The following is a 14593-nucleotide window of genomic DNA, read 5'->3' on the forward strand; positions in this document are numbered from 1 at the left end:
AATGTTAAAGCTTCAATATTGAAAGCAGGAGAGAAATAAAATGAAATGACATAATACATTGTTTTATGGATTAAAAGTACATACCAAAAACTGTTCGTGCTGGAACAGATTCCTTATTAATCCAAAAAGACACTTGAGAGAGAATGACCGTCATAATACAGGGTATGTAAGTCTGGATCATAAAATAACCCATTTTCCTTCTCAAGTGAAAATAGACTGTCATCACCACATATTCTCCTAAAAAAGAAAAAATATAGAACTCCTTTCTATGAGTACTGATTTTTGTTTTAATTTGAATTAACTGATTTGGATAGAAGTACAATAACAATCTAGCAATCTTTATGAAATATTAACAAAAAGACATTTTCAAATTGTACTGTGGTATTCAAAGATTGTGCTACTTATCAAAGAATTCCATAAACATGTTCCTTTACCTGTAATGGATTTAATAGTGCCACTAGATACCGTTTGCCCAATAAGGTCATACTGCACCAAACTAGAAGACTCTTTGGGTACCTCCACTGATTCTTCAGGACCTTTTGTCCATGTGTATATCATCTCACTTTTAGGATATGCATCTAAAACATATGAAAACACTGAACTTATAATATTTATGTTAGACCAGAATAGTAATGTAATCATTCGTGACATAATGTATCCTGCTCAATTTTCCTCTTTTTAGTTATATTTAAGTGATTGAATTGCCATGTTTCATTGCTGATTTTCTGAACATCTTTATAATTTAAATTGTTTGTCAATTCATTGTAAAAGTTAAACAATCAATGGTTTGGCCATAATAAATGTTGCAAAACAATAAGACTAGTAAAGCATGATTCTTATTGACTTTATAAAAACTATTCCACAGGGGCTTAAATATTTGAAACATATTTCAATGTATGTGTTACTATGCAAATCTATTTTGATTTTATTGCAATTATTTCAATAAAATAAAATAATTATTCAAAAATAGTAGAAGGATAATGATTTTATAAGCATTATTACTGATTATTGCAAATATATTGTTAATCATTAACCCATTCATATTAATTTACAATATGATCAACAATTTGCTCTTTCTGTATGCTTTGTTCCTTGAAAACAATTCAGAGCACAGAATTACACTGTATTTTTCTTTTTAATAAATTAATAACGTGCTTGTAATTGTATATGTAACAAACGCAGGTTTATTTTCCACAAAAGGTCACAGGAAACATTGACTTGTCAATATTAAAACACGTGCATGCTTTCGACAGTACAGGTCAATCAAATGTTGAACACTGCCAGTGAAAGTTTTCCTTCGACAGTTATACCAAAAACAAGAGCACGTAACTCACAGCTTCCAAATTTAAGCGGACAAGCATGGCCATCCATTGGGAAATCAACCAGTCTCATAGGACACTCTGCATTTATGGTAAGTCTAAAATTAAATATATAAATCATATAAGATTATTCTTACACCGAAATGAGCGTCTCTCATTATTTCAGTAATGGTAGTAAAGCTACCTGACGTTATGTAAAGTGCAAAACATACCTCATAGTGTACAGAATTGTACCATTCTGCATGATTCTGAACAGCTTGTTTGGAGCTGTCATGTTGTGGGAAATTGATTTTTTCCCATTCCTAAAGAAGGTATCAGGCGTCCAGACTTTAGTGACCATCAGGTTATTGAGACGAAGAATTTCAATTGGGCCGTCGTATTTCAACCTCTTGTCCACCCAGGTTTGGCGAAAAAACACATCCATTGTATACTCCTTGGATGGAAATGGGGAAGAAGCATTACACAACAGCACGCAGGACTAATGACTAGACTCCACATGAATTCAGCGTGTCTGCTTCTTTATACTTTTTCCATTCAACTAAAATGAATGGTGGTGCATTAGACCATCCATCCAGTGTATTGTTGTGGTAAACGTTTCTAAGTATATTATTTATATATGGTTGTTGGAAATACATTGGAATTCTCAGATAATAATGGCTGTTTCCGTTTCTGAATGAAACGCAGGTAGATCTTTCGCGTATGATTTACCATAGATAATAGTATTAATATTTTCACTTTTAGTAAATAATAATGCACCCACGAATGAAATATCCTTCCGTAAAATGTAGGTGGGGTGTCTATCTTAAGATATTTAAGTTATGCAATGAGAAATCCTACCATCTCAACATCAGACACTGGCCCAAAGCTCGTTACGTAGATATCTGTTTTGACTTCTGTAACAGCACCTGTGGAACAGACAATGCATCCCTTACTATGTTAATAAGAACACGAAAGAAAGAGGTGACCATTAATAAGTGGACACTTACACCTTCAACTACACTTAATCATAAACATATGGACCAGTATGAACACCAAACTCGGTTTTAGATCCATTTCGTTTATTCTTTACTGTCTTCCCAAGTTCTCGTGATAGTAACCATCAAGTTACAAGCTTTAGGATTCCAGCTACTCATATGGCGAACACTCTTTGGTCCGTGCAACAAATGTGCATGTCTTCAACTTTCACAGTCTGCCTTTTTTCCAAGTGTGCCACACTTTTACATATTGAGCAAAAATAAAACAGTTCAATGTCGAAGGTCTTCAGAACGTCGTTAACAACGCACGGACACACACAAGCTATCCTGTTCAAACTCTGATTTAAGTCATCCGCTTTTAAAGAACAAATGCACTTCACCACGATATTAAATTTGCTCGCATCTCGATTATCACCAACAAGCCCGTCACAGTTAATCCGTCATGCTTCCTATTAAAGTCGCCTTCGTATTTTATCTATCTGAACACATGAAGCGTGCACATTCCCCCTCCCCTCTAGTGCAGACTAACAGCCTTGCTTATAATAACTGTCTAGATACAAAGCCACAATATAACCATCATGTATTCCAAAAATGCTAGATCAAGCAATATGCACTGATAAATAAAGCTGCAGAAGTCGAAAATAAATGTGCAATCGTACCCCCGAATCCTGGTCGCAATCTGTTGTCATAACCGTCCAGGAGTCTATCCAGTATGCGTGTAAAATTCTCTGGATATAATTTCTCATTCTTCTTGATCTCTCCAGAGGTTTCACCTATGCTGCAAAGTGAATATATAAAGCCGACGTGACCATACAATGACAAGGACCAAGAGCTAGTTGCCGTACACCTGATATTGATCTTTTGGACCGTAGCGCCGTACAAAGACAGTAAAAGCAAGTACATCCGATAAACAATGTGAAATAAGGCGAAAGAATCGGTTTCCTTCCATTACTTACCACGCTGTCACGTAGATAAAGTAAAGCAGAGTGGAAATGTAACTGGAGGGCATCCTGATCACAGTCTCCTTGGCAGAAACCATCTTTGCTTGCCATACTTTAAGCCTCTTCCCGTTCCCCGTCGCCAATTGCCTTGTCCTGAGGAGAGATCACAGCCGTGTGAAAAGACACATACACACTCGTGCTTATGGAGTGCATCCCTTCCCTCTTGCCAGCCTTCACTGAAAGGCACTTGCTCTCGCATCAGCCCGATCCACTTCCACAATATTTGCCTTTTTACAGCCGCTATACGACCCACGGCGATGGGCTGGAAGTACCGGGTCAGGAATAAAATGCATCTTAATATCACTTCGCGTGTATCAGAAACTCTTCTGTTAATCCTGTTCTATCACCTGCTGCATGTTAAGGGGCGGGGGTGTGTGGGGGGGGGGGAGTCGATCAGATCTGCTGGCAATTATAAGGGAAACATTTATGGTTTAAGATGCACACGTAGACATGGAGCAGTTCCCGTACTTTTGCACAAACGTCTTGCAATAGTTTTGCAGTCGAATACGTGGGCATATATTGCTAAGCACCTAGAACGGGATTGGATATGTTTTGTCTGGTTTGCCCACGAATTATTCTACTGCTTGTACTGAGCTGCCAACTGGTGTGCTAGTATTTCGCCTCTCGCCCCGAGTCTCGGATGCCTCGACTGCATTCCCGACAGCCCAGGGAGCTGCTCCTGGGACGTAGGGATTAACAAATGCTTTCATTTCGGGTTCGGGGCTGAGATAAAGACAACACAACAAGAAGGAAGGAAACTAAACTCTTTATCCTCGGTCAGTTCCTGTGACCTGGGGCTCAGGTGTACCAGTAAACCAGTTAGAAACCCATAACGTGTATTGAATCGAGCCACGTTAAGACTTTGCTAGCAGCCTTGTGTTCTAGCTGGAAGTCTCAACGCTTCCATGACCAACTCCTCCCTGTAAACACTCTGAACTGGAAACGGCCGGGAAGCACAGTTTGTAATAAAAACATTCTGACGTTGTCAAACAATTTTCATCCATTTCATCAATTCAGGTATCGTGTTGTAGCATAGAATAAGTCATTTGGAATATTTTCTAAGCGTTGATTTGTGTTTAGATTTTTGCTATTTGAGATTAAAAGTGTTTTTGGTTGCACATTCCACAATGAAACAGTGAAATCATAGTCGTGAAATTGTAATTTATGATAAATATAAGAAATTATCTTCAATAAAAATGTATTTTACACGTTGGCATCTCTTCATTCATACTGGGGTTTCAAATAAACCGCATTTTATATTTTTCTGAAAAATTATTCCGCACTTTCAACGAGGAAATAAAGCTCCCTGAACTCTCCACATGTGTTTTGACACCTCGCCATCATTTTTGTGCATTCCATAAAATATCAATTGCTTGATCTGAATTGTGTAGTTTGTCTTTCCCAATGAAGCATGCAGTGGTACATTCTGCAATTTAGATTTTTTTAGGATAAATAAACATTAGAATTTGTTGCCAGCAATGGCTCAGAGTTTGGAATGGTTTTGACAGGACATGCCCGTTGCCGAATAAAATGATAACATCTAAACATACTGTACGCTGCCATACGAGTAGTGGGATGTCTTTGGAAGAGGTTCATTACATTTGGCCAAGGCACTGTTTTGAATGTCATTACACCTTCTGGTCCATGTTCATCACCTCAATGCAAATCTGAGCCACGCTGTCATTCCTGCTAAAGAGAATTCAGCTAACAGGGTTTTGAGACCTTGTGATTCAATTAGCATAATAACAACCCTGTAATCATTCGAGAGAGAGAGAGGGGGAGAAATACCTTTAAGGATCTGATGGTTTGATTATTTTGCAAGGGAAATTGTTTCCACAGCAAACAGTCTGTCTGATGTTGTGGAAGCTGCGCGCATGCGTTGCGCCTCGGAATTATTGTACTGCACTGGACTAAGTTGCATTCCTTGAAGCTTCGCTCAAAGACCTTTCCATAATCAAAGTTAGGAATGTGGAGAGTTCAAGACAGAGGATGCTTCGGGATTTTGTCGATCCCCGTGATGGTGGCCATGGTTTGCTATGCACAGAGGTGAGCTCTGATCTCTAGCCATTCCTTGCCATTGTTTGTTTTCTCTGCTTCACATTTAGTGTGATCCTGAATGTAACCCACATTTCTTCCCCCAGAGTTAATGAGTCCAGCAACATGTCATATGTGAAAGAAACCGTGGATAACTTGCTGAAAGGATATGACATTCGATTAAGACCAGATTTCGGAGGTAAATCATCTCCTCTCGGTACAGTTCCATATATCTATGTGCAGTTCCTATTCTCCACCAGTCAGTAGCTAACTAAACAAGACTTACTGTATAAATAATAACTACAGCAGTGCAACATCTGCTGCCTGTGGCGATGTGCAACAATGTTGTTTTTAAAAAGTGGATTGCAATATCACAAGCAGATAATGTATTGTTTACCTCAAGGTCTCCCTGTGGACGTTGGTATGAGCATAGACATTGCCGGCATAGACATGGTCTCTGAAGTCAATATGGTGAGTGCACTCTTTAAATACCGATCTGTGGAAATTAACACTACAAATATGTTTTTTTAAGATATTTATTTATTTTAAATGCGTGATCCTACATGGCTTGCAGGATAACTCGATGTTGATCGTGTGTGTGTGTGTGTGTTACGTGCAGCCGGTTCCCGAATATTTCGTTTAGTGGGGTTACATGAGTTTGTTATTGCAACTGGAACAATAACCTTATCGATAAATACTGCTGGTGTAGATGTTGCTCCCTCCACTATGGCTGCTTACATCTACTTAAATTGAGTACAATCGTGATAAGGCGTTTAATTTCCTATAATGTATAATACCGCCATCTGCTGATTGTAATAATTAACTACGTTTCTGTGCCTTTGACAGATCTTGCTCATAACACGATTACTATGCGGGGGGTGGGGGGTGTTCAGTGGCAGAGACAGATCATAGCCCTGATCCTAATTACCCAGTGCCTACGAGTCCGATAGCGTGATGTTTGAGATAACACCAGTTGCAAACCCGTGCAATAGCTGCGAGTTCATGTGCCCCAGTTCTACACTGGATCTGATACATGCTGACAAGTTTCATGTGATGTGTTTGCAAAATGCAAGTCAACATTAGCAATATAGTATTCCCCCTGTAACAACGGACTACTTCTGTTACTGAGAAACCAAGGTGAGGGGCTAAAGCCCATGGTGCACCTACCAGCATGGCTGAAAAGAGTAAAAGAAAGGGGAATTAGCAATTAGTGATTGGATAATGTCCGGTTTGAATTTTAAAACCTGGAGATTTCATGAGAAGAGAATGACTGAGGGAGGGGAGGACTTTTTAGTATCAAGGCATGACTTGGAGTAGGAGACCTGAACCATGATTCTTCATTGCAACACAGTGAGGATGTATCGTGGAGGAAAATTGTGTAGGACATGATATTTGGAGCTTAGAAGGAGTAAAATGTAAAAGTTCAGAGGAACAGGGATCATCATATCTATAAATAAAGATAAGAAAGATTGCAATTGAGAGCGGGGGACTGGAGGCAAGAGGAAAGAGAGAAATCTCCTATCAGACCACTTGATTTTTCTTCTATTCTGTCATGGAGTGTGGAGGGGTGTTGAAGGAGCATTTCCAGATATGGTGATGTATTAATCTTGGGCAGAGGAGGCATATTTAAGAAATGTTAAAGATATTGCATCTGACAAAACAGTGTCATTTACTGTGGATAATTAAAACTCACTTTATTGGTTGTGTGCTGGTCAGGTGAGTTAATGCAAATAAAAGTGTCTCAGTTTCCTTTGCTGCTACATTTATAAAATTATATTTAAATGAAAAGCCCCTTTAAAATTCAAAAAGTAGTGCTAAATTTATTTTGTATCAGTTATGTTACAGATCCCTTGTTATAATTCTATATTAATTCCATTGAAAACTGAGTAAGTTTAGCACAAGGAACGTGTTACTTTAGTCATGCAAAGAACCAGAAGTACTTGGTGGGTGAGTTTGCTCTATTCAGAATACCAAAGATCATATGGGTATTTTGTCCAAGTCCAGTGTTTGTGCTGCTTAATTCAGCTGTCCACACATAGAATATGAATATTTACCAACTAAAACAAGTCCTCTACACACTTTACCTATGAGGTTTATAATTAGTGATATTTGATTATATAACCTCCATATACAAGAAACATAGATTGTTTATGAGTTCTATACCACCACCGGAATATATTTTTGTAAACCACTCATCTTCATCATGTACTTTGCAATATATTCCTTTCTCATCATCTGAACTAACTTACTAGTGAGATACCTATTCAACCATTCATGAAACCCAGCACATCATAGTACTCTAAGTAGATGATATTTGCGTATTATTGGATTTCAAAACATAAACTGAATGGCATTCGAGTTCAAGGCTCATAATCAAAGTAGAAACAATTAAGTTGTATCATTCCTGCTCCTAGTGGGTTTGTTTATAAGTCCCTGGTGACCTTTTTGCTATTATGTTTCTATAATATACATCTTGTAATTATCCTAAGAACCCTTGCTTGGCTAACTATGTTTAATGTTAATCATAAGTCACTATTGCAATTCACGCAAGCACTGCAGAAACATTAGATTCAATTTATGATGATATGATAAGGAACTATATAAATGTAAGTTCGTTCTTTCAGAAATACTATTTGCAGTAAGAGTGGAATAAAACTTACAGGTTTTAGCAACATTTCTCATTAGATAAATGAATCTTGAAAGTTTTACAAGTTTAGGAAAGAATTGCTCAGTGAGGAATATTCGTGAAATCCTGATTTCAGTATATAGTCATGTGTTAAGGGCGGAAAACACAGAAAAGCAGCCTGTACAAATACATATTTAAATCAAGTTTATAACTAATACTTATTTTTTAGAGGAGCAAGAAATAAAATAGTAATCCTTCTAAAAAAAATCAACTTTAACACAAAGCTTCAAATATACTCCCTCAATCAGAGGTATCTGGCTTCCTCATCTCGGTTTCTCCCCACAAGACTGCAGGTGAAACTGTCAAGTAACACGCATGGGGGATTAAATCTCCATATCCTATTGGTACTATTACAGCACTCAATCCAAAAAACACTTTAATGAATAATTTTCAAATTCCATGCTCTACCCATTAACAGTGCCCATTTTCTGTAGAACCTATCAGTTTAAGGTCTTCCATTCCTTTGATATGCAGCAGTGTTTGCAGTTACACTCTAAAAGATTAGCTAGTGCTGAATCTAAACAATGTACATCAGATAAAGTAACATTAAAAGGGCAAAACACCAAAGAAAGTTTGAAATTCTGTAACAATAGAGAAAAAGTTTCATCAACAAGTAGGTGAACCCTTGAAACTACAGGTCTCCTTGAAAAAGTTCAAGGATTATGTTTGCTGTGTGCATCAATATTTATTTTAAACCTGGCCAATTGTAAACTGAAGTACTAAAAATATATTCTATTGAATGCAAATAGCATTATTCAGTCCCAGTGCATCCAGTAACCAATTAGTCAGGGTTAGTGACTAACATCATGCAAACATTTTGGTTGGAATATTCTCACTGTGTTCCCAAGGTGTTTTGTTCCTACTTTAAAATCTGCATTTGCATGCATCCACAGGGGAAAATTTCCAAAATATGGTTCTGATCAGTGAGCGCGTATTTCCTAGAGTTTATTTTAAAATAATGAAACAAGGGAGGCAATCCATTTGTCTTCATATGTCTTACATACTGATTTGAGTTTCTGATTTTGCTGAGACCATTGGCTGATGTTTGTAAACAGACAGCAGTTAACTTTGGGCCAGAAATTTGGGTTGGAGGCTTCCCGTGGGCGCAAGCCCCCGACCTGCACTTACATAGCGCACCTGCCGTTGTGCTGTGGGACTGTGTGGGATTCCGATCCTGGGCCTCTTCCAGCTGCTGGTGTGCAGTGCTCGCATATCCCAGTGGCAAAGTTAGTTTGCAGCATCCCTTGGGATCACGTGGGGCATGGGGAGCCAATCGGAGTAGGGAATCTCCATTCATAGATTTGACAGGAAGGCCTGTCAAATCTATGAGTAGAGATCGGCCCCAAAACCTAAGTAAAACTTCAAATATTTTTTTTTAATCACATTTTTAAAATAACTATAAATTACATAAATTAACTATTTTAAACAAAAATTTAAATTTTTGGAAAAAAGTTTTAACGGGGCTAAAAATAAACTTACCTTTCTCTAAAGTATTTTAAAATGATAAACCTGTGGAAAAAATGTTTTAATTTTACTTAATTAACTTCTTACCTTGTTAAAAGCAGGCCTTGCAACTGCTTTTTTCACGCGCAGCTGCTAGGGACTTACCCGCACGGAGAAACCTGTTAAAAAATCGGAAGTTCCAGGCTTATGCGCTGCCTCTATGGCGCATGCGTTTGACCTGTGAATCCCTTCCTTCAAGGGAACGGAAGTTCCGGTTTCCAGCGCATGTGCAGTGTATGCATGAAACCGGCACTTTCGTTGGCCCTACGCGTGAGTACACAGCGCGTACTCACCCGTGGGGACCTGAATTTCTGGCCCATGATGTCTTAAGGAAAAGTCTTAATCAACAATTTTTTCCAATATCATTTTAGAAACAAGGCAGACCTTGTAGATGGACAAAATTAGTCACAATGAAATAGTTCAATAGTGTGGTCAATTTATCAAAAATCTATACTCATAATAGTTTGCATTACATTGAGAAATAAGTTGGGAGTTGGGATGTGCTCCTGTATTACTCTCACTCCATAATATCACAGGTATATAGAATGGAAAAAGAGGCCTGAACATTTATTCTATCTACGTAGCTAACGATAAAAAATATATTTGCAGAGCAGAAACATTTCTAGCATAATAATGTTAAATTTATTTTATTGCCATTATCATGTCATACAAGGAAAAAATATCAAAGCTTCTGAATTTTACTTTTGCTTGGATTCATGTAAGGCCAAATCGATTGCCTGTGGGGTTATGTAATGGACTCCAAGAATAAAGCACATTTTAAATGAAAATACTTTCTGGATAATATTGTTTGTGTTTGTTTTATGGTGTACTTGATTAACAAAATGTTCCTTTACTGAGTGTAAGACACAAAGATACTTTGCCCAAAAGTTACTGATGATAGTTTTAGTTTGTCTAGAAATATTGATGCTCTGACTGAAATATAATATAGCTGTTAAAATACGATTTTGGTAATTTGATTGTAACATTTAATCCTTTTTGGATTAAGTAGTAGCACTGATGGGCACAGTGAGTGACTGATCAGTATGTGGTATAACAAACTCAAATGTTTCAGCACCAAATACTTATGTTATTTTCTTTCAAAAATGAATAGATGAACTTTGAATATACTTTCAAAACCATTATGAGTTTCTTCCTTTTTAACCGAAATTGAACAGATGTTTGTTAAAATCAAGGTGAATGACGATAGTAATAGTAAATCAGCACAAACAGTAACAATATAGCCTGCATGTTACTGCTGTCAATGTTATTGTATGAATGCTTAATACACTAGTATCATAATCCTCTCTCCACTATTTTAATAGAGTCATTGAGCTATTTATGTTAAATGGGTTAAAATAGCAGAGAGGAATTTGATTTGAACACACAACACATTCGTACAATCTCATCAATAGTAATATTAGCCTTATACCTTGTAACACCTTAACCTGATAGTCGGTAGATTGTGAGAATTTTCTCATTTAATTTAATGTTTTAGACTGTAATTCACAATCTGTTATTCTGAAATGATAATGTAACTACTTAGTTGGATGTTTTCAATCTTAAATATGGGGGAATTTTAACCTAACAAAAGGGTGGGTTGGGAGCGTGGAAGTAGTTAACTTGTTGAAAATGTGAATCCGAACCTGAACCCGCCTCCAACCCGCCCATTTCCAGTTTTAATGGAGGCGGGTCAGGGGCAGGCAGCCAACTCGCTGCCAGGAGGCGGACCGCCTATTTAAATATTATAATGAGGCTGGAATCCTCTTCTTTAACCTCCATTTTGTGTTTAACTGTAGCTGGTCAGGTTTTACACACCTCGTAAAACCCGGCAGTTACAGCAAGGTGAAGACTGCTGCATCCAGGAGGTTAGTGCTTTTACACTGACCTCCTGGATCCAGGGTCCCTGCATAGCCCACACCTGCCTTGATCAGAGAACCCCCACGAGGCCTCCAATCGCCTTCCAGGACTCTCCACCGCCCACCCCACCCCCACCCCTCCGATGATCCTCAGGCCGGCCCTGTTCCTCTCACCCCCCCACCGATGATCCTCGGGCAGGCCATGATGCTTCCCCACGCCCCCCATCCCTCCCGCCCACAGAAGCTCTGGCCCCGATCTTCTCTCCCTCCCCCAATCCTCCAGCCCCGATCTTCTCTCCCAGCCACCAATCCTCCAGCCCCGATCTTCTCTCCCTCCCCCAATCCTCCAGCCCCGATCTTCTCTCCCTCCCCCAATCCTCCAGCCTCGATCTTCTCTCCCACCCACCGATCCTCCAGCCCTGATCTTCTCTCCCACCCACCAATCCTCCAGCCCTGATCTTCTCTCTCTCCCCCAATCCTCCAGCCCCGATCTTCTCTCCCTCCCCCCGATCCTTCAGCCCCGATCTTCTCTCCCACCCACCGATCCTCCAGCCCCGATCTTCTCTCCCACCCACCGATCCTCCAGCCCCGATCTTCTCTCCCTCCCCCAATCCTCCAGCCCCGATCTTCTCTCCCTCCCCCAATCCTCTAGCCCCGATCTTCTCTCCCTCCCCCAATCCTCCAGCCTCGATCTTCTCTCCCTCCCCGATCTTCTCTCCCACCCCCCAATCCTCCAGCCCCGATCTTCTCTCCCTCCCCCCGATCCTCTAGCTCTGATCTTCTCTCCCTCCCCCAATCCTCCAGCCCCGATCTTCTCTCCCACCCACCGATCCTCCAGCCCCGATCTTCTCTCCCACCCCCCGATCCTCCAGCCCCGATCTTCTCTCCCTCCCCCAATCCTCCAGCCCCGATCTTCTCTCCCACCCACCGATCCTCCAGCCCTGATCTTCTCTCCCACCCACCGATCCTCCAGCCCTGATCTTCACTCCCTCCCCCAATCCTCCAGCCCCGATCTTCTCTCCCGCCCACCGATCCTCCAGCCCCGATCTTCTCTCCCACCCACCAATCCTCCAGCCCCGATCTTCTCTCCCTCCCCCAATCCTCCAGACCCGATCTTCTCTCCCACCCACCAATCCTCCAGCCCCGATCTTCTCTCCCTCCCCCAATCCTCCAGCCCCGATCTTCTCTCCCTCCCCCAATACTCCAGCCCCGATCTTCTCTCCCTCCCCCAATCCTCCAGCCCCGATCTTCTCTCCCTCCCCCAATCCTCCAGCCCCGATCTTCTCTCCCTCCCCCAATCCTCCAGCCCCGATCTTCTCTCCCACCCACCGATCCTCCAGCCCCGATCTTCTCTCCCACCCACTGATCCTCCAGCCCTGATCTTCTTTCCCTCCCCCAATCCTCCAGCCCTGATCTTCACTCCCACCCCCAATCCTCCAGCCCCGATCTTCTCTCCCTCCCCCCGATCCTCCAGCCCCGATCTACTCTCCCACCCACCGATCCTCCAGCCCAGATCTTCTCTCCCACCCACCGATCCTCCAGCCCCAATCTTCTCTCCCTCCCCCAATCCTCCAGCCCCGATCTTCTCTCCCACCCCCAATCCTCCAGCCCCGATCTTCTCTCCCACCCCCCAATCCTCCAGCCCCAATCTTCTCTCCCACCCCCAATCCTCCAGCCCCGATCTTCTCTCCCTCCCCCCGAATCTCCAGCCCCGATCTTCTCTCCCACCCCGATCTTCTCTCCCACCCCCCGATCCTCGAGCCCCGATGTTCTCTCCCTCCCCGATCTTCTCTCCCACCCCCCAATCCTCCAGCCCCGATCTTCTCTCCCTCCCCCAATCCTCCAGCCCCGATCTTCTCTCCCACGCCCCAATCCTCCAGCCCCGATCTTCTCTCCCTCCCCAATCCTCCAGCCCCGATCTTCTCTCCCACCCCCCAATCCTCCAGCCCCGATCTTCTCTCCCTCCCCCAATCCTCCAGCCCCGATCTTCTCTCCCTCCCCCAATCCTCCAGCCCCGATCTTCTCTCCCACCCCCCAATCCTCCAGCCCCGATCTTCTCTCCCTCCCCCAATCCTCCAGCCCCGATCTTCTCTCCCACCCCCCAATCCCCCAACCCTGATCTTCTCTCCCTCCCCCAATCCTCCAGCCCTGATCCTCTCTCCCACCCACCAATCCTCCAGCCCCGATCTTCTCTCCCACCCACCGATCCTCCAGCCCTGATCTTCTCTCCCACCCACCAATCCTCCAGCCCCGACCTTCTCTCCCACCCACCGATCCTCCAGCCCTGATCTTCTCTCCCACCCACCAATCCTCCAGCCCTGATCTTCTCTCCCTCCCCCAATCCTCCAGCCCCGATCTTCTCTCCCTCCCCCCGATCCTCCAGCCCCGATCTTCTCTCCCACCCCCCCGATCCTCCAGCCCGATCTTCTCTCCCACCCCCCGATCCTCCAGCCCCGATCTTCTCTCCCTCCCCCCGATCCTCCAGCCCCGATCTTCTCTCCCACTCCCCCGATCCTCCAGCCCCGATCTTCTCTCCCTCCCCCCGATCCTCCAGCCCGATCTTCTCACCCTCCCCCCTGATCCTCCGGCCCTGATCTTCTCACCCTCCCCCCAATCCTCCAGCCCTGATCTTCTCACCCTACCCCCAATCCTCCAGCCCAGATCTTCACTCCCTCCCCCTGATCCTCCAGCCCTGATCTTCTCACCCTCCCCCCAATCCTCCAGCCCCGATCTTCACTCCCTCTCCCTGATCCGTCAGCTCCGATCTTCTCACCCACCCCCCGATCCTCCAGCCCCGATCTTCTCTCCCACCCCCCGATCCTCCAGCCCCGATCTTCTCACCCACCCCCCTGATCCTCCAGCCCCGATCTTCTCTCCCACCCCCCCCGATCCTCCAGCACTGATCTTCTTTCCCACCCCCCCGATCCTCCAGCCCCGATCTTCTCTCCCTCCCACGATCCTCCAGCCCCGATCTTCTCTCCCTCCCCCCGATCCTCTAGCTCTGATCTCACCACCCCCCGATCCTCCAGCCCCGATCTTCTCTCCCTCCCACCTGATACTCCAGCCTCGATCTTCTCACCCACCCCCCCGATCCTCCAGCCCCGATCTTCTCTCCCTCCCACCTGATACTCCAGCCCCGATCTTCTCTCCCTCCCCCCGATCCTCCAGCCCCGATCTTCTTACCCACCTCCCAATCCTCCGGCTGTGATCTTCTCACCCA

The 14593-nt window shown here is 43.3% G+C and overlaps 2 protein-coding genes across 2 annotated transcripts in view; one reads left to right on the forward strand and one right to left on the reverse strand.

Moving 5' to 3' along the window:
* The window catches only part of gabra4 (gamma-aminobutyric acid type A receptor subunit alpha4), a 133980-nt gene extending 130545 nt beyond the window's left edge, over nucleotides 1-3435 (reverse strand). Inside the window, exons 1-7 of the mRNA XM_085965665.1 lie at nucleotides 3250-3435; nucleotides 2953-3071; nucleotides 2157-2224; nucleotides 1532-1752; nucleotides 1335-1417; nucleotides 435-578; nucleotides 85-237 (exon numbers count right to left, since the gene is read on the reverse strand). Coding sequence (XP_085821791.1) covers nucleotides 85-237; nucleotides 435-578; nucleotides 1335-1417; nucleotides 1532-1752; nucleotides 2157-2224; nucleotides 2953-3071; nucleotides 3250-3332 — 871 coding nt within the window. The 5' untranslated portion in view covers nucleotides 3333-3435. The remainder of the gene's footprint in view (nucleotides 1-84; nucleotides 238-434; nucleotides 579-1334; nucleotides 1418-1531; nucleotides 1753-2156; nucleotides 2225-2952; nucleotides 3072-3249) is intronic.
* Nucleotides 3436-5001: 1566 nt separating this feature from the next.
* The window catches only part of LOC147123241 (gamma-aminobutyric acid receptor subunit beta-1-like), a 779888-nt gene continuing 770296 nt past the window's right edge, over nucleotides 5002-14593 (forward strand). Inside the window, exons 1-3 of the mRNA XM_085969663.1 lie at nucleotides 5002-5340; nucleotides 5436-5527; nucleotides 5732-5799. Of these exons, the coding sequence (XP_085825789.1) occupies nucleotides 5261-5340; nucleotides 5436-5527; nucleotides 5732-5799 (240 nt within the window). The 5' untranslated portion in view covers nucleotides 5002-5260. The remainder of the gene's footprint in view (nucleotides 5341-5435; nucleotides 5528-5731; nucleotides 5800-14593) is intronic.

Source organism: Somniosus microcephalus, chromosome 2 (assembly GCF_052327205.1).
Source record: "Somniosus microcephalus isolate GS21.2 chromosome 2, FLI_Smic_1.0, whole genome shotgun sequence".
NCBI lineage: Eukaryota > Metazoa > Chordata > Chondrichthyes > Squaliformes > Somniosidae > Somniosus > Somniosus microcephalus.